This window comes from Lytechinus variegatus, chromosome 10, assembly GCF_018143015.1.
Source record: "Lytechinus variegatus isolate NC3 chromosome 10, Lvar_3.0, whole genome shotgun sequence".
Lineage (NCBI taxonomy): Eukaryota > Metazoa > Echinodermata > Echinoidea > Temnopleuroida > Toxopneustidae > Lytechinus > Lytechinus variegatus.
In genome coordinates, this window is record NC_054749.1 from 26,942,650 (window position 1) to 26,963,974 (window position 21,325).

The 21,325-nt window shown below is 37.2% G+C and overlaps 1 protein-coding gene across 1 annotated transcript in view; it reads left to right on the forward strand.

Moving 5' to 3' along the window:
• The first annotated feature begins 158 nt into the window (after window positions 1-158).
• The window catches only part of LOC121422326, a 51,352-nt gene continuing 30,185 nt past the window's right edge, over window positions 159-21,325 (forward strand). The window contains 14 exon segments of the mRNA XM_041617293.1: window positions 159-564; window positions 1,138-1,296; window positions 3,366-3,479; window positions 9,225-9,350; window positions 9,740-9,850; window positions 10,611-10,901; window positions 12,046-12,087; window positions 12,858-13,015; window positions 14,484-14,651; window positions 15,102-15,246; window positions 16,173-16,345; window positions 17,269-17,403; window positions 17,990-18,134; window positions 20,968-21,155. Coding sequence (XP_041473227.1) covers window positions 471-564; window positions 1,138-1,296; window positions 3,366-3,479; window positions 9,225-9,350; window positions 9,740-9,850; window positions 10,611-10,901; window positions 12,046-12,087; window positions 12,858-13,015; window positions 14,484-14,651; window positions 15,102-15,246; window positions 16,173-16,345; window positions 17,269-17,403; window positions 17,990-18,134; window positions 20,968-21,155 — 2,049 coding nt within the window. The 5' untranslated portion in view covers window positions 159-470.

A 21,325-nucleotide genomic window follows, 5' to 3' on the forward strand; every position in this document is an offset into this window, starting at 1 on the left:
AATTTCGTCGAACGTGTTACCTTAAAATGAAGATGGACTTGGGGAGGCATTCAAATCGAGCTAAAGACACGGACAAGCCAATCTACTCGATCCTAAAAAAATAAAAACAATAAGAATGAAACCTTATATGTCCAAGTCATAAACTGATCAGTGCAGTTGATCTACGCGGGGAGCTGATCTAAGGACACTTGCCAGGACATCGTTATAGGAAGCGGGCCTGCTATCCAATTTCAACGATCTGAGATTATCGGTTGGAATAATAGCATTATTTTGGCCTCCCTGCTCAGTGCTGCTCAATGCACTCTGCCATTAAACCTTCATTATTCTTGCCTATTATACTATGAAGTTGGAAGCATTTCTCATAAATCAGAGTGAAAACTGACAATATTGGTTTACGTTGTTCTCTCATAAGCTATGATCCACTGAGTTGTTTTCAAGTTTTACACCGATCATCGAATAGTAATGAGTGAATGGGTAAAATGACTAACTGGAACAATTTTCGAGCGTTTTTACCGGTGTTGTTGACTTCGATTTTTATCGTCTGCTTGGTCGAATTGTCAGATGGTAAGTTCAATATATCTTGGACGTGGCACACAGTCATGCGTAATTATGTCATGAAACCAAATTAGTTTTCAGCAATGATATTGCAATCAATATCAACGAGTACGTAATGAATTTGTATCGAAAATCGAAATGATTATGATTTTCGCTCTTTTACTGTTGTTCCTAACCCACTTGTTGGTGAATTTTTGCCCACTCGATAATAATGTTTGATATCTACAAGATTTTGATAGATTTTAACCACTAAACTGTTTGATATTGACAATTTCTTTCGTCGGCCGCAATCGCATTCACCAACACAACGATTAGTTTGGCTAATCTTTTAAAGAGCATTCCTTTGTCAATAATATTGCTTTGTGAATCGCATTTTGTTGTTGTAAAGCTGGAATGAGCAAGTTCAAATAATATTTTGATGGACACAATGAGTAAAATGATTTGAGATGAATGCATAATATACATTTCATTAATTATACGTCTTTATTTCAATTAATATATTTTCTCCCTATTAATCCATGTGGGATGAGGGCTTGATTATGACCCTAACCTATTTTTTTTCTATGTGGTTGAATATACCAGGACAATGGGACTGTTTTAATCGACGGACCTGGTCTTACAACGGAACTAGGGACTGGTCCTGTATTCTCACAGGCCACAAACTAGATTGTACTGCTTGTGAAAACTGGACCTCCGTGATCGGCAACTGGGATAATGCACAGGAGCTGATTGATACATACGGTAAGTACTTAAACCACGTAAAACTGTAATATCAAGGATTCTTTCCCTGGTGTCAAAGCCGATATAATATTCCTTTCTCGAATATACAGCTCTATTTGATGTTAATATCCGATATAGCTATATTGCCTAGCTCCACTTAGGAAACATACGTATTTAACAACACTTTTGAATGAGTTAGAGCCACGATTGCTACAAATTTCCGCAAATTTCTCACCTTTCTTTGCCTTTTATGTCTCCTTCTAAAGCGCATAAGGACGCGTTTGTCAGTGATATCCGCTATGTTATTAGCTACAATGTTTTTTCCCTGATATTTGGAATAATCACCCTCATTATTGATTCCATTCATGTTGTTAGAGGAAATAGTGACTATTGCTGTGATACTACACTTGGTCTATAATACAGGTGCCAAAGTCATTGGCAAAAGAAAACCCCCGGTTTCTTAATAAATACAAATGTCGAAATACCACTGACGAAAATACAATTGTTGCGATTCGCTCCGATTATATTTAATCAGTAGTGCAATTCAAACTAAATTCTGTATCATTAGTAATGGAGAAAGGTGAATAAGTTTTGTCAGTGAATTTCACTGCCTTGTTCGCTCTCAGCCCATTAGACCATGGGTCCATGATCAGACGAAGAGTTGCAAAAGCTTTAAACATATGTTATGTCTGTGAAAATTACTGCTAAAAATATTCATTAAGTGGCCCTCGTCATAAAGGATGACGATAAAATGCCCGAAGGACTAATGAAAATCGAACAATGTATGTGATCTACCCTAATTTCATTTTCAAACAAAGATGATTAATCATGTGCACGCACTGTTAGCAGAGTTAAATTGTCTGTTATGCAATATGTTGAAATAAATCATCACCGCTTTCCCATCATTTCGATCTGTCTATGTTGGATGTGATACACTCTCTCGTGTATTACTTAGTAAAGAATTGAAAACCTGTAAAGAGACCGCCGCGACGGTGCGCCTTCTCTGATGAAATTTGTTTTGGGTTTTTCAAGGCTAATCCTTCATCGGTAATTACGCAAATGTTACCCACAATACATTCTCTACGATCATCATACATTGAATAATTTACCTTTTTTAGTGGGCGTCGTAGAGTTCGTTTACATAAATTACAAGGAAGACACAGCCTTACAGGTACCATCCAAGGATACGATGTCCGATTGCCTGCGCAAGCAGGCCGTACGATGTCCGTACATTGTTCGATGCCCCTGAGTTGATCGTAACATGTTCCTACGATGTATTATGTGCTTCGATCTAACAAAATTACAAACCAATACCGCATACATTCGTAATTCCGAAGCTTCGTTATTCCGAAGGTTCGGATAGTCCGGAGGTTCTTACTTAAGAAGGTTCAAAATTCCGAAGGTTTGTTAGTCCGAAAACGAAATGAGGTTCGTAATTCCTAAGGTTCGTTAGTCCGAAAACGAAATGATTAACGAACCTTATTTCGTTTTCGGACTATCAAACCTTCGGAACAAAGAACCTTACTTCGTTTTCGGATTAACGAACCTTCGGAACATCGAACCTTACTTCGTTTTCGCATTATCGAATCTTCGGAATAACGCCACAAATGTTCGGATTAACGAACCCTTTTGCGTTTTCGGATTAACGAACAACGAAGTATAGGCAATATGTGTTTCGGAATTATGAACCTTCGGAATAAAGAACCTTCCGAATTACGAACCTTCGGAATTACGAAGAGTAACCAAAAATACAATATGTAACTCCAGGTAAAACATAATCGTAGACCTTACGATGATCGTGAATCCGTACGAAATCGTACGATCGGTGTAGGTCATTCTTAGGAGATCGTACGAGGTGGATGATACGATCACCTAGCGGTCACACTATACGATGGTCGCGCAGACATTGTAAATGGGGGCATATTTATAACCACACACACACACACACACACACATAAATATGTATATATATATATACATATATATATATATATATATATATATTATATATATATATATATATATTTATATATATATATATAATTATATATATATACCGTATGTATGTTTCATTTTCATAATTTTCACAGATTTGAAGGAGAACCATTGTAGAGTAGCAGGAAACTGGACTGGACCATGGTGTTACGTAATAAATTTGAATGGAGAGGTAACCCCTGGCTTTTGTCAGATACAACCATGTACAGGTAAGCCATGACAATGACAATGATTTTATTTCTTGACGGCCCCTCCTGGGGGCATAGAAGAAATATAACAACTTAAAACAATGGCAATAATAGTCATGAGAATAAATATGTATTTAAAATATATTTGGCTTACAACACGGAAGCTCGAGGCGTGATGATATAGACCTTGTGCAAATCTCGCAGAGGAGAAAATACGAAAACAGGGAAAAGTGACGGAAAAATTTGAGAGAGAGAGAGAGAGAGAGAGAGAGATGGAGAAAGAGCAAACATGGCACTGCGCACTAAACAACTAAAGAGTCAAGCCAACCTAAACAAAAAGTGATTTGAATAAAAAGGGAGAAAAAACAAACAAACAATTTTGTAAAATAAGAAAGCTTGTTTGATTTCTTTTTTTATATATTCTTTAAACCGAGTTAAGTTTATTCTGTCCGGTGTGAATTTATAGACTCAATAAAATGATAAACCACAATAGTTTTATCCCGTTTGCATAGACGACTTAATTGGGCCTAAATCTGGAGGTTAACTTATGGAACTCAATATGAAATTCAAAAGAAAGTATCAAATACGTCATTTAGTAAACAGATTTTTTATTTCAAGACTTTTAAGCGTAAATTGTATTAGTATTACTATATTAAATGCATTAGTAGACATGAAAACATGAATTATGGTTATCTAGAACATTCGAACATTAAATATATATGCTTATTGTCACAACAAAACATCCATAATGAAACATATTTTGATTTTTTTTAATCAAGTAAGAATGTAAGAAAAATAACGCTCTTCCCAAAATAATCCTTATCCATATACATGAAGAAAGGGTACAGCAAGAGACGCAAAACGAAACTATTTAAGGACGTTAACTTGTAGAGAATTACGCGCTCGTATCAAGCATATCAGTATCGTGGGAAATAATACCAGCAAAATTATCAAAGAAAAATTACACTACAAAACAATGGCCCTCATAAACAAATCCCATGCTTCGAAAAGAAGTTAAAGTGCGACAGAGGGTATCAAATTATAGCTATAAGACGCTTGAATGTGCGCGTTGCTCTATTTTCCAAGGCTGATCTATTTCACTGATATTTTGTTTTTAATTGTAAAAAGTGGGTGCGAATCAAGCATAAAAATATAAACAATACAAAAGTGGAAAATGCATAAAAATAATAAAGTAATAAACATTTATTTTAAAGTCATACCTGTAATTCCATTTACGAAATGAATTCTTTTTCACTGCTGGATTTCTGCATAAAGAGAATGTATTTTCATTTAACTCCGTATTCGTCTTTGGTGACGATCGGCCATGCATTAATTTTCAAATACGTATGGTGCTACGACAGGCAACCATTTTATTTGATATTAGAAATCATATTAATACATGCATATCTTTAAAGAAACATATTTTTGATATTCGCTCAATTTTTATGATTAATGTGTACGTCTTACTAACGTACAACCTTCTGTACAGGGCGCCGTTGCAGAAAGAGTTGCAATCAAACGCAACTCTAAAAATCACGCGCAACCTGATTTTCAACCAATCAACAGCGCGCATTTCTGACTTGCAATTGATTTTTTGACTTGCGTTTAAACGCAACTCTTTCTGCAACGGGCCCCAGATCCTCTATTTCATTCTGAAGCAGCTTATGACGTGAATACATCACGCACGAGTGAATGAAACCTAGTTTAATACTTGGAGTGTCTAAAATGTAAAAAAGAAATTTATATTTGTTGGAAAATAATGTTCTGCCCCTCACAATGTCACTCTCACATTCTCACCCGCAGACATAACCATCCGTATATTTACAGATCTATTTATGCACTCATATTTTATTCATGCATAGAAATGTGCTCTTCAAATTTCATTCATTCATATTTCTTTTTAAATCTGTAAATATATCGGAGTTAATTGAATTTTCCAGTCATCAGTCACAAAACACGGGCTGCGTTCAATAAGGACTTAAGTATGGTATATTGTAGCTACCATGAAAACCTTGATTTTTATTGCCTTCTGAGCCATGTTACCATGGTAATTAACATAATAGCAAAGAAACAATTGCAAGTTCTTTATAAAACAGGCCCCAAAACTAGAACACAGTAATAAAAACACGCACATTACCGTGATCGAGTCTTCTGCCCTAACCCAATGCCAGCACAGGTAATGCCAAGTCCCTTTCTTAATTGATTTCGAAGAATCGGAATAGTAATTGATTGCTCATTTCGATTCAAATTGTACGCTGAGAAAAAAAGCTTGTGGGACCTATGTTAGTTGTCATTGCAATAAACACTTGCAATTGAAAACAAACATCATGAGAAATGCATGTTTATGTAACAAGACATACACTACATGTATCAACAACTGTCACAATATATTTGTTATCATTTTGTTACAAAACAATTATTGTCTTCTGCAATTTATGTTTCATGTCATGTTAAAGCAAAAATATATTGCATTGATTAAGGATTGGATGATCAAAAGAAAACTTGCCATGCTGGCCATTGTCATTTAATCTATTAATACATGTCTGCATCCTTAAAGGGGTACATTAGGCTGAAAACAATATGATTTGAACAAAAAAAAAGAAAAATCAGGCAAACTAAACACTGATTTTTTTAAATCAAACTTGGACAAGGAATTTTAAAGATTTGCTTTATTTCGGTGAAATAGTTATAGGCATATCTTCATGAATATTCAATAAACAAACTCATGATGTCATACCCCCACTTTTTCTTTTGTAATTTATTAAATGAAATTATGTTAATTCAGATTAGTCCAAGAACTTAAAACAAGTGGAGCGCATCTGGCAGTCTCACCTGCATTACGCGATTCAATATAGCAGCAGTGCTGACTTTAAACTACTATAAAATGATTTCTTACAAAAACGTCATACATACAATGATACAATACTATGTTCATTGACCCTAAATGATATTTGACCTTGATCTTGAGACCTATGACTTGTCAGTGATACTTCATTACCCCTATGTACACATTTCATAAACTATATCCATAAACTTTGAAAGTTATGCCAGCAATTTAATAATAGCTCTAACACGGCCAAAGATCATTGACCTTAAACGACCTTTGACTTTAATTTGTAATGTGACCTGAAACTAAAACGAGATGTTCAGTATTACTTGATTAGTCTTATGTCCAAGTTTTATGAACTATAGATCCATACACTTTCAGAGTTATTATGATTATTGAACAATACCCCCAACATGGCCAAAGTTCTTTGACCTTAAAATGACATTTGACCTTGGTCATGTGACCTGACACTCGCAAATGATCTTCAGTGATACTTGATTACTTTTATGTCTAAGTTTTATGAATCAGATCCATAAACTTTTAAAGTTATGATGGTAATTCATCACATACCCCCAAATTGGCCAAAGTTCATTGTTGACCTTGATTATGTGACTTGAAACTCAAGCAGGATGGTTAGTAATACTTGATCAACCATGTGTCTACGTTTCACGAACTAGGTCTACATACTTTCGAAGTTATGCTGTCATTTCAAAAACTTACTCTTCGGTAAAGATTTGATGTTGACGCCGCCGTTGGAAAAGCGGCGCCTATAGTCTCACTGCTATGCCGGTGAGACAAAAATGGATTAACAGCTCATTTATATTGATTGCTGCAACTTATTTTATTATTAGGGAGACAAATAATTCACACATGTATGAAAACATGTAATGTATGATTTCATGTGATAACGAAAAAGGAAAGTGGGGATGTGAAATCATCAGCCCACTTAACATGCTTAATGCATATTCATATTCAAATAATTAAACTCCTCAAAAAAAGTTTGGAAATCTGACTTTGATCGATAACCCCACCTCGGTTATAGTGACAATTAATGTGTGATTAGTACCAATAAATAGATCACTAAGTTTCCTTTAAAATCAGTGGCGTACCGTGGGTCATGGCATTGGGGGGCACCAGCAAAAAATTTGAGTCACTAAGTGAGCGCGCGAAGCGCGCCCAGTTGCTGGGTATACTGACCTATTAGAGACATTTTAAGGACAGTGCCATCAAACGGAAATGTCTCTCACTGGTCAAATAATGCGAGCGCGAAGCGCGAGCTTAAAATTTTTTATATTCAGACCTAAAAAAGGACATTGTAATCAATCTTTTGTAATCATGATACGTACTTGTCTCGCTAAATAATGCGAGCGCGAAGCGCGAGCTGAATTTTTGTAAATGTTGACCCCCAAATAGGAAGATTTTAAGGACTATATTTTAGGAATCCATTAAGATTATACACATCTCACCGTAGTAATCTAATGCGAGTGCCAATAAGCGCTTGCTTATTTTGTTAGGATTGCATCTAAACATGCACATAAAGCACTTGTAATCATGATTAACATACCCATCTCACTAATCAAATCTCACGAGCGCGAAGCGCGAGCTGAAAATTTAGGAAATTCAGAACTGAAGAGGGGCATTTTAAGGCTTGTTTGTAGGAATCCACGAAGACCATACATAGTTTACTAACCAAATGATGCGAGCGCGAAGCGCGAGCTGAAAATTTTTGATATTCAGATTAGAAAAAGGGACATTTTAAGGACTGATTCTAGGAATTCACATTTCACCAATCCACTACTGCGGACGTGAGCACGGACAGGAAATGTTTTATATTAAGACCTTAAAATGGGGCAATCACTATAAGTAGTCATGAAAAAGAAGCATACTATTGTACATAAAACAATAATATTAAACTCGAAGTGCGAGGAAATATATTTGGCAGTTTGGTGTATGTTGACTTGCAAACGGGAGGTTTTAGTATAGCATGATTATATTTCTCGGTAAACAGACAATGCGAGCACCAGGAACAATGAAGACATAGGCCCTGAGCAAATTATGTCTCATAAAGTTATGAAAAAAATGTTTCTTATGTAATATAACATAATATAATTATGATATAATATAACATTATAATGAACAATAATGTCTTCTTTCCCACTACGTTTCTCTTTCTTTCTCCCTCTTTTTCTCCTTTTCCCCGTTTTTTTTGTCAGCCGATGGGGGGGGGGGGCACGTGCCCCCCATGCCCCCCGTAGTTACCCCACTGTTTAAAATGATACCCTAAAAGATATGATCTGGTTCACATAGAGGTGCAGTGCCTTGAAATATGGGGGCAAGGTCAAAATTAAAAAGTTACAAAACGACACAATATTGAAAGTCACTGTCCTTTTTTCCTTAATGATGAGTGAGTTTCTCAGCAGGTTCTTTTGTTTTCATGCACCTTGTCATCAACATAAAATGGAATCAAACACACCTCTGCACAGGCAAACACATAACAAACAAACATGCATGGGTATTTCAAACCATGACTCAAACCATGTTATTTCACAGAACCATTACTACATAAACCATAACAAAGCATCAAAATTGAAGAAGCAGGGGCGTGATTTGAATGGATTTTTATCTTCATTGAAACAGACAAAAGAATCGTGTTCTTTATTGACCTTTCATGAACATTTCTGCTCGCTTTGCAGCTTTTCAATTCAGACCTCACCCAACAATTTAGAATCATGTTCTTTTTGTGATGGCACGATCATAACAAGCATGGTATTATTTTAAAGAAAATTGAATGATCTTTGAATGATATCAAATATGGATTGTGTGAAAATGTGAGTGGGAGAAATTGATGGCCGAACTCATATTTTCAAAAAATTTTCAGCATTTTTCTGTGAATTTTACTCTATTTATTTATATATCCCTTTATTATTCTCTGTTTTCAGCTCACGCTGGCTGCATTAATACAACTGGAGACACTGATTACTACGGCTATGGAAAACACACTGAGTCGGGTTATGTGTGTATTGATTGGGATAACGCAACAGATACAGAACTCTATCCTCACGCAGGTAAAAATGAAATAAAATAAACATACCGAAATAGCATATATCTCAGAAAAAAGAAGGAAAAAATTGTCGATAACATTGATGTCGTTATTATCAGAGACGTTGGTGACTAGTTGATAAATCTGTTAACCACAATGTCCTGGGTTAAGTTATGAAATTATTTTATGAATATTATGTCAAAGTTTATCACAATTGTGTTTGTGGTTATAAACATGTCGAAACTTTTGCTTGCCCGCTTCGCTCGCTGGCAACTTTTTATAAATTTTGCCAGATACATTATGTCTGGCACCCTAGAAATTTTGGGCTCATTACATCACTGCTGAGATGTAAGGAAATCATCCATACTGCATGTTCTCGTTTAATTTTCCTTAGTAATTACTTTAATATAACAGGTTTGGATGAGAACTTTTGCCGCGACCCAGACGGACGCGATAGACCATGGTGCTACTACCAGAGTCCAGGGAGCAGCGAAATCCTGTCAGATTTCTGTCAAATAGATGAATGTAAGCTATTGCCAATTGCAATCACTTAGGGAATTTAATAAAGCCGTTATTTCACCACGCAATGATTCGTAATGCATCCTCTGTTATTGGTTCTGACCGGGATGACCCGACTACATTTATTATTGAAAAAATTTAGAAAGCTTCGTTTCACTTTTTTTTATGTTTTCACGAAGCGTTACCGTAATGCATTTCCATTTTGTAAAAAGAAACAAAAGGCTTTCTAATCTCGTAACTCAACAAAAGACTTAATGGAATATTCAATCACCATCTTTGTATACATGTCTGACGTAAGTTTAATTTGAACTTCATGTGGAAGGCTTTTAAAATGAATATGATACCGAAGTATTATGAGGAAATGACAATGATTTGTTAATCATAACTCAAGATAATGACTTAATGGAATATATAATCACCCTGTCCCACAGGCCTTATGCCTATGTGTGACGTATTATATTGACGGAAGAGACTACTAATCATTTCAAATTTTAAATTTGTGGGAGGCATAGAGGCACACTGCAGTCTTTTAGGAAACAAAAAAAGATAATACAATACTTATGTTATTGTGTTGTGCATTGAATTGATCACAATTCAAAAGCCCATATACCCGGAAGAAAGTTCTTTTAAACGCATTATTTACAGAGGTCAATTTTTCAAAATTAATGACCGGAATTAAAAGCCTCTTTCAAGGTTCTTTGCATTGTTTCACATCGCATCTTAATCATACCAAGTGACCGACTTCTTGCCAATGAAATATTTGCAGGTACATCAGACGCTCTTTCACACTTCGAACAGACGATCTTGACCCGTTTCATATCTTATGACGATCGTGTTATCGAAGACGCAAATATGACGTCAGAGGAGTGCGCCCTCGCGTGTCTAAATGAGGAATCATTCCCATGCCTGTCTTTTAAGTTTCGTGACGTGTATACGTACAACGACAGGAAGTGTACTTTGTCGTCTGCCAGCATATACACGCTAGACCTAGCCAGGACCTTGCCCAACCCTGAACTCTTCTCGAATGATAATGACATCTTCACCCGAATAGATAAAAGTAAGTGTCATTTTATTTTTATTATCTAATGCAGGCAAGGTCACGAAGTTTACCACGTACAACAACCACAACCACAACAAAACACAATGATGATGATGATGATGATAATAGTAACATCAACAACAATAATAATAATAATGGTAATAATAATAATCATGATAATAGTAATAACAATAATCATAATATTGCCTTTGGAAGCAAACTGATTTCTTATTCTCAATGTATTAATTAGATAACAAAATCAACATAAAACAGAATCCATCATGAATATAAATCATACTTAATATGTAGAAGTTATATAGGTATAAACTTATGTTACAGAATCCATCAGGAATATAAATCATACTTAATATGTAGAAGTTATATAGGTATAAACTTATGTTACAGGCAATAATCGCTTCGTATAATAGTCAGGACCCCTAAGAAACAGAACTGCTTATTATGCAGGGCTCTACAAATCTACAGAATTGGTTAACGGATTCCCCCTACCAAGTATAAATACATACACACATACATACACACATACATACATGAATAAACTATAGTTTATGCTCTAAAGAAAAAATCCGATCTCCCTGTGTAATTATAATTACACAGGGAGATCGGATTTTTTCTTTAGAGCATTAAGTAAACATGACTTGGATAATAGGATTTGAATTGAACAAGTGTTGTGAGGTGAATTCTATTCTTGCGACCAATGCATCTGATTGAATTACGAATAAAATTTGATTTCGGAAAAGGGTATAAGTAAGTCTTTGTTTTCTGGTTTGGTAATTATAGTTTGGAATACATGAGAATTCATCTGGGAGGTTGCAATTTTTAAATCTAAAATATTTTACATAAATATGAAAGTATTCAAAGGTATTAACTCAAATAGACGTAAAATCATGGCACACTCGGACTCGTATAATGGTGAGAATGTTTTAGCAGATAACCCGCCTTCTTTTGCAAAGTAAACAATGTTGATCAGTTCTATTTTAAATCAAACTAAAATATTTTGCCAAAAATATCCCAAACGATATGAAAATAACCTACTTTTACTCGATTCATCATCCTCTTCCCTCCGCGGCTTCCACTTATCTTCTTACCAAGGTTTATGAATCTAATCGCCTTTTATAACAAATCTTTTTATTCCACTATACAGTCTGTGATGCTTTTATAGCTGATTATACCCAGATGAATGCAGGTGAGTGAAATAAAACTACTACAAATAAAAAAATCCCAAAGATTCAGAGATTTATCTAGACTGTAACTGGGGCGAAAAGACTTTTCTAAATGGCTTCCAATTTGTAATATCGATGTGTGGTTCCTCCCCTCCCAACCCCCCCCCCCACACACAAATACAGGAAGTATTCGCACCGAATCGCAAAATGAATTCAAGAATCCCTAATATGTATTGAAAATGCCTGTCAGGAGACAATGATCAACTGGTAGGTATTTGTAGAAAAGGGTTGAACCAGAACAGCAGTTTTGTCCTAATTGTTTCGGAGCTGACGAAAAAAATGCAAATTTGTCAATTGTCCAGAGTCCAGGACAAAACTGCTGTTTTGGTTCACCAATTTCGACAAAAACGTCTTGTCATGAAGGGTACTGACAATACATTTTCTATGTTCTTGAGAGCGTTCTCCTTAATGTCTATTTCTTGTTGTACAATACTGATCAGTGGCGTACAAAATGTTTCTCAGTGATGATCGGGCATGTGCATATGCATGGTCAGAAAATAAACCACTGGCTAATAAATAATTGATTAGGAGCAAAATTGTTCTATCCCTTATTGATTGTTCATTCCTCTTTCCCAGTGGCCTCGGAAATTTCTAAAGCATTAATTTTGATAAAATTAATTGAAAATCAATAATTTATGGTTTGGCTGATAGAGGATAGCTATCAAAGTGGCATTAATGTAGCCTGTTGAAGACAATAAACATATTGACAATTATGTTCTCTGATCACGGGCAGATTGCCCGTTGCCATTAGATACTTTGGTGCACAATGGAAGACTTAATAGGAGCTTCTCTGCATCCAGTCACTTGGACGGTCATGGACCAGACCAATCCGGTCTGGAAACCAGTAATTCATGGATCCCAGCAAACGACAGCGAAGGAGAATGGTGGCAGGTAAATTGGCAATCGTTGCACTGGCTCCCGTCTTACAACGATTTGCGATTGATCCATAACTATGGAAGACCAGCAACATCAACATCTAAAATGCAAATTTGTTCAAAATATTTCATAGATATGATGTATATTTATACAGTCATGATTCTCTTGAAGATTAAGTGTGATTCTATTTATTTAATAAGGATACTATGCAAATTTCCTGTAGATATAAAAAAATATGGTATGGATGGATTTCATAAAGTTGATATTGATTGGATCAATCGATTTGTAAGACGGGGCCCAGGACTTCGTCTTACTTCAACTATATGGAAATCCATCATTGTCATAAGTTTTCGTGTAGTAAATTTGCACAATGTCCTTTGTAAACAGAGAGGAGCATACCAAAGACAATGACGAATGGTTGAGTAGACAGACATATAGATGGTGGCGTTGCTGGCTTTCCATAGTAGTGGTTGATCGGATCAATCGCAACTCGCAACTCTTTATAAGATGATCGTGATCATGATGCGAAACACGTCCAATGTGGTTTTGTAATAAAGCTGCTCGTAGTTACGCAAGCATGGCAGGCATTTATTCATATTGACATCAATCATAAAATATTAAAATCCTGATATCAAGAAATATGAATAAATGTTAAAAGTGCTTACATATTCCCCGACGACTTCACGTATGACTGAAACATGACATCAAATGCTTAAGGGGTGTATCATCGAGCGCAACGGACACCAATCGTTAACGTTGTACCTAACTTATGCTAGGAGTCCTTTGGGTTGGCGCCAGTTGGTGCCAATGCAAAGCGGCAGTGGCCCGTAGTGTCGTCATACGCCAACTCCCAGTTTTTGGCGCTGTTACGCGCCAGTTGGGAGGCAGTTTGAGCCACATACACGCCACTAAGCATGTTATTGGCGACACTAGGCGCCACAGCCACTTTGCATTGGCGTGAACAGGTACCAACCGCCGCAAACTGGCGCCAACCAGTGGACTCCGTGCATTGTGAATAGCTTCATGTAATGGCCACTGTGCTTCTAAGCCAATCAAACTCAATGATGTTATCACTGCAACTCGCAGAGCTGACAATTTAGATACAATCCTGATTGATTAAAATAGATTCAATTTTCATCCACTGTACTGTATTCACTTCTAGTCTGGGGCATCGGTCCGTGTTTCGGTGAGGGGGGGGGGGGGGGCAAAAGTAAATTTAATTTCCCAAATTTTTGACGATTGACATTTAAGTATGTTTTATCAAACTAGTATTTTCATGCCGTTTTTAGTGCATTCCAATGGTTTATTGAATATGATTTTTTCAAGTTGTCAAAATTATTGGAGGAGGGAGGCAAAGTGACATGTTTGCCCCCAATATTTTCATTCTGGGGCGATCACCTCTGCCCCAAGAATCAACGCCTCAACATGTATCAATCAGCAATCATGATCAATTACCTGATATATGTGGATTATTTCTCTGTAGGTGTGTTACAGCGAGCGCGTCATCATGACCGGGATCGTTACCCGTGGCGACAAGGAGATGATAGATGGAAAGGGATGTTGGGTTAATTCAACGACAGTGGAGTACAGCTTAGATGGATCATATTGGTGGAATCTTGTCAATTATGATATTAACCCCTATCAACCTATTGTAAGCCAAGCTTCTGTAATATAGATTAGAAATTAGAATGCATGTCTGGGATTGGAACCATAAAGGGTGATTGAATGATTGATAATATCACGGCATTCTGTAGTAGAAAATAAACCATACTGAACCAAGAGAATGTTAATAACAAAGTTTGCTACCTGCAAAGTAAGATTGTGGTCAACGACTAATAAAATAGCTTTATAACGAGAAAGACATATAAATCCCTCTGTTCATGTGTGATATCTGTATTGAGAAATGGTTGTGGTCATATTTTCGTAGATCAAGAACACCAGGATCAACTGCCGTCATGATCTTAAAGCCTATCATGCATATCTTTTTAATATATATATGTCATATGAAATTTTCTTCGTTTCTCTTTTGTGACCTCGCATGATTATGTAAAGCCGTTTTTCTTTCGCTCAATGTGGCCTATTCCATTTTCGTTTAATTTAGGAATTCTCTGCTAACGCAGAAGCATCGTGTAACAGGACGGTCTTTCTTGAGACACCGCTACGAGCTAAATGCCTCCGAATAATACCCCAGACCTGGCGAAATAAGATATGCCTTTCTGTTGGGATCATCGGCTGCCTGGATAATGGTATGGGTAGAGGGGGAAGATTGAGAGTGTGTGTGTGTGAGAGAGGGCTAGACACAGAGAGGGAGAGATAGAGGGGGGGGGGGGGGGGGTGGTGAAGAGGGGGAGATAGGCGGGGGGGAGAATGGTTGACGATCATTTAAATAGGAATAAAATTTAGTAAGCTTATCGTTCCTGAAAATACCCATGCAGCAATACCCGTTTTGGGCGAATGGCAAGCAATAGGTTCACATATAATTCTCCCTACATATACTCGTTTAAAAAAAAATCATTTTTGAACAATTGCAACTCTGACAGATTATTTTATATCATCACATTGAAAGGTAGAAAAAATAAAAAAAAACGAAAAGTTTCTAGAGAAATAAAATGGATTAAATTGCACCCTAATTAAAGCACTTCAGAACATTTTTTGATGCGTTTTACACCTAAGTGAAAAGACTTAAAGTAATAGCGCCTTTTAGGATGCATAATTTTTTTTAAATTCAAAACGTAGAAAGTACACTTTTTCTGAAGGGTACGACTCACCATTCCCCCCCCCAAAAAAAAAAACTGTTCAGAATGTAGATATTCTGCATCTTTATCGGTGGAAAATGCATAAAAGGGTGGCAAGGGTGCAAATTCACAGCAAAATAAAGCTCACTGTGATGCGTTTCCAGGGTGCATTTATTGCGCCATTTTTAATGTGAACAATTTCTGAATATGAACAGTTTTTTGATGTAGGAGAAATAGGGCCGGATTATTGATTGGGTGACGATGCCTAAAAATACCATGATTATCATCTTGATAAATGGATATCAATGAACAATAAGTTTTGTATAACTGGATTTCTTTGTAAATTTACAAAACTAAAACGTGAAAAAGCAATTATGTTACACGCATTATATCGAAACTGTCAAACTTGCTTCATGTGGTTTATTTCGTTATTGCAGACTGTGATGAAGTATTGGGACTTAGCCTCGATGGTATCCATGACAACCAGATAGCGGCATCATCCTGGAACGGTGATGCCTTCCATTCACCATCATCAGCCAGGGTAGGCTACATTAAAGAGGTTGGATATGGATGGATCCCATCTCAGTCTTCACCCAATGAATGGATCCAGGTTAGTGTAATGCCCCATTCCCACCTAGGAAATTGACTCAAATTGACCGATTGAAAGTTAGTCGGAAGAAAAAACGCCGGCATAGATTTGGTCGGTTTAGGGGCCCACGGCAATGAGAATTACATTTAAACGCAACTTAAAAAAGAAAAAGAAAAAAGCGCAATTATATCTCTAACAAGCGCATTTCATTGGTCTGTTGGTTGAAAGTCAAGTTGTGCTTGATCACAATTCCTTTTTGTGTAACGAGCCCCTGGAATCGGTTTCGCCTTTTTGACTGTGGGATAATAATTTACCCTCTCGGATAGGATTGTTTTATCAGTGGTGGCCATATAGACAAGAGGGCGTACTATATTGAAACCGATCAGAGCCCTTTTTTTTACAAAGAATTGCAAGAGTCTCATTACGATACAGCAGGAGATGATGGGCAGTGCGTGTTCCTTTTTAGGTGGATAGATTAATCTATTATGGGCCAAAATATTGGGAGCGTAAGTAAACCTTTGATCCAGTGTCAACAACAGCAAACCCAATAATCACACATTTGAAATGCTTACTCTTTAAGACAAGGAATACCTCCGTAATACGAAGTTCCAAAATAATTATATATCAAACAATCAAAATTAATCATAATTTATATTATGAATGGGATTTTATCGGACTTATTCAATTTTAACAATCTGAATCATTCACCGATTTCCTTTAATCATGGATTTAATTCACTTTGTATTATGAAGATTTGAAAAATAAGTTTCCAATAACATTACTAATTTCTAATGATTTATTTAATTAGAATACATCTGATCCTTCAGTTCTGAAATTCGAATATACAGAAGGTACGCTTTATATTCCACAATTCAAAGTTCAAGCAATTCCAAGAGAAGAGTCTTCCCCACCTCTCCCAATCTCTCCTTTTCTCATTCGTTTAGATCTCCTTCGACTCTGAGAGACGAGTACAAGGCGTGGTCACTCAGGGATGTCTTGATGTTGAAGCATGGGTAGAATCCTACACGATCTCTCATGGTCTAGATGACACTCCATATCGCAATGAAGAAGGAATAGTGGTAATCTGTGTTTCATGATATTCATTGTCTTTACTTTTTTAATAACAAATGGTTTTTCTATATCAATAATATAAAATATATCAATAAACAGTATAAACAAATCTTTCATAGTACGTTCACACTTCTATTTTTTTTGTTCCACACAATAGGAGAGACCGTAAGTTGTGTGCAACATAAGTTCTTACAGAAATATATCATTCAGATTTGTTTATGTCTGAGATTAACCTGTGGTTTTAATGTCACCGTCCACAATCAAATAACAGCTAACGAGCCACAATCTGAGCGCAATTTTCAACTTCCTAATAAGAAAAAGTCTTTAGTTGCCAAAAACTGTATTTTTGTATTGCCATTTCCCCCTTTCTTTTATATATTCATTAGGCCTTCCTGCTTCGCATCTGGTGCAATCTGTTATACGGTATCATTTATACGATTGATAATAATCAAATGCTTATTATGTATTCCTTTGATTGGACATTATATGATTTTCCCATGTTTTAAAGATTTTTTTCTAACATTCAAATTGAAGCTCGTGTGTAATCAAAGTTCATCGTGCATGCCGTGTCTGTAATTCTTATCATTCTGAAAGGTGTTTGAGGGCAACAGCAACATGACAACTCTTGTACGTAATGACTTCGATCCATCGTTTGTGGCACTTCTTTTAAGAGTTCATCCGGTCACGTGGTTTCGTCAGATATGCCTCCGTCTGGAATTTCATGGATGCCAAAACAGAGGTAGGTTGAAGATTTGCGTTACAGTCTCATACAAAGGTATATTTGAAATTATGCTTAATTTCCAATAATTTTATTAGAAAAAGACGTTTGACAGTAAAGCTCTTCCACATTCCTAACACTCAATTTTGTTGACGATAAGCTATGCGCAAAGTCTTTGTCAACCGTGCGACAGCTACGCCTACGGTAGGGAAAACATGAAAACTAATACATTTAATGATATTGTGTAAATACAAGCATTAATTAAAAGAAACACAACCTTATTACTTGTGGACAACATTCTGTGATTGAGGAATCACAATAAAGGGCAGGTTTTGAACTTTGTAGACGTGTGATATACCCCACCCTAAGTGACTCTTTGTTATTCTTCTTCAAATAATTTTTTATTCAATCATGCATGAATGAAGAATCTTATGAGTTATCTTCGGTGAAGGATGACAATTTAAGCTTTACTGTGAGAGGTAATTTGTCTAATGTATTTATGATTAAATCATTTTATAATTTTCTGTTTAATTTTATGGGACGCACTGTTTATGATTAAATTTGTAGACATGATTTAGAAGGATATACGTCTAGGCAGAGAGTCATTTAAACTCTACCGATATTGAAAAGGTGGAGCACACAACACCCTCACCACAACACCCAATCACACCCACACCCTCCTTACAACAACTCCCACATCTTTCTCAAAACACACAATCACACATACACACTCTTACCACATCCTCATCATAGTATGCTCCTAAAGACTCCCCCTCAATGCAATTACATACCATACCCACATCCTCATCGCAACACAACCTGACACACTCATGAACATACACACACCACAATACATACACACCATAACCACACCCTCACTGGAACACAAACCAACACACAATACGAACACACCATACACAAACCCTCACTGCAACACAACCTACACTCACCATGATACATACACACCATACTCACACCCTCACTGCAGCCCAACCTGATACACTCACAATACATACACACCATACTCACACCCTCACTGGAACACAACCCAACACGCTCACAATACATACACACCATAACCACAACCTCACTGCAACACAACCCGATGCACTCACAATACATACACACCATAACCACACCCTCACTGCAACACTACCTGACCTACTCATCACCGCAGTACATACTCACACTCCATAACCACTCCCTCACTGCAACACAGCTCCACACACTCACAATACATATACACCTTAACCACACCCTCACTGCAACTCTACCTGACACACTCACAATACATACACACCATAACCACACCCTCACTGCAACACAACCTGACACACTCACAATACATGCACACCATAACCACACCCTCACTGCAACACTACCTGACCTACTCATCACCGCAGTACATACTCACACGCCATAACCACTCCCTCACTGCAACACAGCTCCACACACTCACAATACATATACACCTTAACCACACCCTCACTGCAACTCTACCTGACACACTCACAATACATACACACCATAACAACACCCTCACTGCAACACAATCCAATGTACTCACAATACATACACACGTTAACCACACCCTCACTGCAACACTACCTGACACACTCACAATACATACACACCATAACAACACCCTCACTGCAACACTACCTGACCTACTCATCACCGCAGTACATACTCACACGCCATAACCACACCGTCACTGCAACACAACCTGACACACTCACAATACATTCACACCATACACCAACCCTCACTGCAACACAACCTGACACACTCACAATACATTCACACCATACACCAACCCTCACTGCAACACAACCTGACACACTCACAATACATTCACACCATACCCACACCCTCACTGCAACACAACCTGACACACTCACAATACATTCACACCATACCTACATTCACACCATACCCACACCCTCACTGCAACACAACCTGACACACTCACAATACATTCACACCATACTCACACCCTCACTGCAACACAACCTGACACACTCACAATACATTCACACCATACTCACACCCTCACTGCAACACAACTAGACTCACTCACAATACATACACACCCTACCCACACCCTCACTGCAACACAACCTGACACACTCACAATACATACACACCATACACCAACCCTCACTGCAACACAACCTGACACACTCACAATACATACACACCATACACCAACCCTCACTGCAACACAACCTGACACACTCACAATACATTCACACCATACCCACACCCTCACTGCAACACAACCTGACACACTCACAATACATTCACACCATACCCACACCCTCACTGCAACACAACCTGACACACTCACAATACATACACACCATACACCAACCGTCACTGCAACACAACCTGACACACAATACATTCACACTATACTCACACCATCACTGCAACACAACTAAACTCACTCACAATACATACACACCCTACCCTCACCCTCACTGCAACACAACCTGACACACTCACAATACATACACACCATACACCAACCCTCACTGCAACACAACCTGACACACTCACAATACATTCACACCATACCCACACCCTCACTGCAACACAACCTGACACACTCACAATACATTCACACTATACTCACACTCTTACTGCAACACAACCTTACACCTTTTGTAAACACACTCACTGCAAAAATGGAAAAGAAAAGTACGAGCATAATATAATAAACCTGTTATTTAGATTGTTGACTCAGTCTGTCAGAAATCAAATGACAAACAAATCTTTAATCCACACAACACCTCACATACATTGAGCTTTATTTTGAACACCCGTTTCCTGTTCTTTTTGCTTTCATCAGTTTGTAACAACAGACTTGGAATGGAGTCGGGTGGAATACCCAACGAAGCCATTACAGCTAGCACATTCTATTTTGCTTCACCAGGACACAACGGCCGTCTACATATTGAAGAAAGTGCACTTTCTCCACCAGAATGGCGTCCATTTTGGGGTGCAAGGGGCTTCCTTGCCAGGAATGAGTGGCTACAGGTAACACCACAGCATAGAATCCCGCATGAAATATAATTTGGCCTTTCGAGAAGTTGCATTTTAATTGTTTCCTCACTAAATATTGAATAAAAACAGCACAATTGCACCTTTTGGCTAATTGAGGTAAACATTAGGAATTGTTATCTACACAACAGTTCATCTTATGTGTA